Raw genomic sequence first — 2,624 nt, 5'->3', positions numbered from 1 at the left:
CCCCTCTTTCCCTCTCTCTCTCCTCTCTCTCTCTCCCCCTCTCTTTCTCTCTCTCTCCCCTTTCATCTCTCTCCTCTCCCTCTCTCTCTTTCTCTCTCTCTCCCCCTTCATCTCTCTCCTCTCTCCCCCTCTCTTTCTCTCTCTCTCCCCCCCTGCATCTCTCTCTCTCTCTCTCTCTCTCTCATCTCAAGAAGGTCATCATTACCACCTCTGATGTCACTACACGAGCTGGCCCTTTAATTAGCGGGCGTGCGCTCTCACCTGTCTTGTCGTCGTTGTCATCGAACTCCACCATGACAGAGTGACCGTTGTTGGAGAGGCCGATGGACGTGCACTGGTCGTAGGACACCACCAGAGGCTTTAGGCTGGGGTTGAAGACGGCCTGATTGGCCACGATATTGATGGGGGACTGGCGGTTTCCCTGGGCGATGGGGAATTGGCGATGCCACTCGGAGGGACCTTCTCTCTCTCCCCCTTCATCTCTCTCCTCTCTCCCCCTCTCTTTCTCTCTCTCTCCCCCCCTGCATCTCTCTCTCTCTCTCTCTCTCTCTCATCTCAAGAAGGTCATCATTACCACCTCTGATGTCACTACACGAGCTGGCCCTTTAATTAGCGGGCGTGCGCTCTCACCTGTCTTGTCGTCGTTGTCATCGAACTCCACCATGACAGAGTGACCGTTGTTGGAGAGGCCGATGGACGTGCACTGGTCGTAGGACACCACCAGAGGCTTTAGGCTGGGGTTGAAGACGGCCTGATTGGCCACGATATTGATGGGGGACTGGCGGTTTCCCTGGGCGATGGGGAATTGGCGATGCCACTCGGAGGGACCTGGAGAATGGGGGGGGGTGGGGAGAGGGGAGAAAGTTAGTGACCATTCACTCTACAATAGGCATTGGTATCATTTAGAAATGTCATTAGCGTGTTGGTGATGGAGGTGGGGAGGGAGGAACCAGGGATAGGCAACATATAAGCAGATTGAACTTTAAGATAGAAACAAACATTATAGAGATCATGCTGTGCAGAGAGCAATGTGAAGGTGTAACCGTCGGTCACACGGCTCTAATCAGCTCAGAGAGGTCAAAACAGTCAAAATATAATGAATGGCAGCATAAGTTAGGGCACTTTGCTCTTTGCCTCATTAAAGCAGACCTCCGCAGTGGCACTACGGCTGCATTGCAAGGGTTACCTGCTCACTTTGTTCTAGGGTCTAAAATATACTCTCCTGGCCCTTGGTCCTGCCTGACTGCTAGACTGGTCCCTGCAGCCTCTTCTCTCCCGGGCCCCCGGATGTCTAAGCCCCAGTTATGTTCTCACCTCTAAGTCTACACTGACTTGCACTGTCTTTTAGATTGTAAGCCCTCAGGGGCAGGGCCCTCCTTACCATCTTGTCTTAAATTGTATTGTGACTGTAATGTCTTCCTTATATTGTAAAGCGCTGCGCAAACTATTGGCGCTATATAAATCCTGTATAATAATAATAATAATAATGTGAGCGCGCTGAGGGTTTACAGAGTGCAAATCCTGGATTTATAGCACATGATGGTGCCGGGCGCCGACAGAGGAAGATAAACAAATACAACTTCTATAGGCCTCTATAGGTCTCCATAGATCTCTATAGGTCTCCGACTCTCCATAGATCCCCATGAGGATTTAAGGTAAGGATTCAGGGTGAGCATTCAGGGTGAGGATTCAGGGTGAGGATTCAAGACAAGGATTTAGTGTGAAGATTCAAGGTGGGGGGTCAATTTACGGATTCAGGGGGAGGATTCAGGGTGCGGATTCAGTTTGAAAATTCAGGGCAAGGAATAAAGGTGAGAATTCTGGGTGAGGATTCAGGACAATGATTCAGCGTAAGGATTTGAGGTGAGGATATATCGTCAGGATTCAGGGCGAGGATTCAGGGGGAGAGGACTCATGGCATGGATTCATGGTTAAAATTCAGGGCAAGGAATAAAGGTGAGGATTTAAAGTCAGGCTTCAAGGTGAGGATTCAGGACAATCATTCAGCATAAGGATTCAAGGTGACATTCAGGAGGGGGATTCAGGGTGGGGATATAGAATGAGGATTCAGGGCAAAGACTCAGTGTGAAGATTCAGGATGTGGATTCAGGGTGAGGATTTAGGGAGAGAAAAGAACTAACATAACTGCCACGTTACAGAACACTGCTAGAGATTATTGTCACATTACAGGTGACTGCTCAAGAATGCTTCCATGCTACAGGAGAGTGCTGCCAAGTTACAAGAGACTGTTACGGACTACATCCATGTTACATGACATTTCTGCCATATTACATGCTAAGTTACAAAGCTCCAAACTGCTACCATATCTCTATTTGTACAGTGCACAGGATCCCTAACTAAAGATCTATATAGAGGGATCAGGACCTCCTTCCTCCTGCTGGGGACCCCTCTAGTGATAATAAAGATCTATATAGAGGAATCAGGACCTCCTTCCTCCTGCTGGGGATCCCTCTAGTGATAATAAAGATCTATATAGAGGAATCAGGACCTCCTTCCTCCTGCTGGAGATCCCTCTAGTGATAATAAAGATCTATATAGAGGGATCAGGACCTCCTTCCTCCTGCTGGGGATCCTCTAGTGATAGATCTATATAGAGGGATCAG

The 2,624-nt window shown here is 48.8% G+C and overlaps 1 protein-coding gene across 1 annotated transcript in view; it reads right to left on the bottom strand.

Moving 5' to 3' along the window:
• The window catches only part of CA7 (carbonic anhydrase 7), a 19,188-nt gene that overhangs the window by 12,932 nt on the left and 3,632 nt on the right, over positions 1-2,624 (bottom strand). Inside the window, exon 2 of the mRNA XM_018574059.1 lies at positions 631-828. Coding sequence (XP_018429561.1) covers positions 631-828 — 198 coding nt within the window. The remainder of the gene's footprint in view (positions 1-630; positions 829-2,624) is intronic.

Source organism: Nanorana parkeri, unplaced genomic scaffold (assembly GCF_000935625.1).
Source record: "Nanorana parkeri isolate BGI_ZX_2015 unplaced genomic scaffold, ASM93562v1 scaffold2703, whole genome shotgun sequence".
In the NCBI taxonomy this organism is placed as follows: Eukaryota; Metazoa; Chordata; class Amphibia; order Anura; family Dicroglossidae; genus Nanorana; species Nanorana parkeri.
Note: the sequence above shows the minus strand (reverse complement) of the source record. Positions and strands in the feature narration are given on the sequence as shown.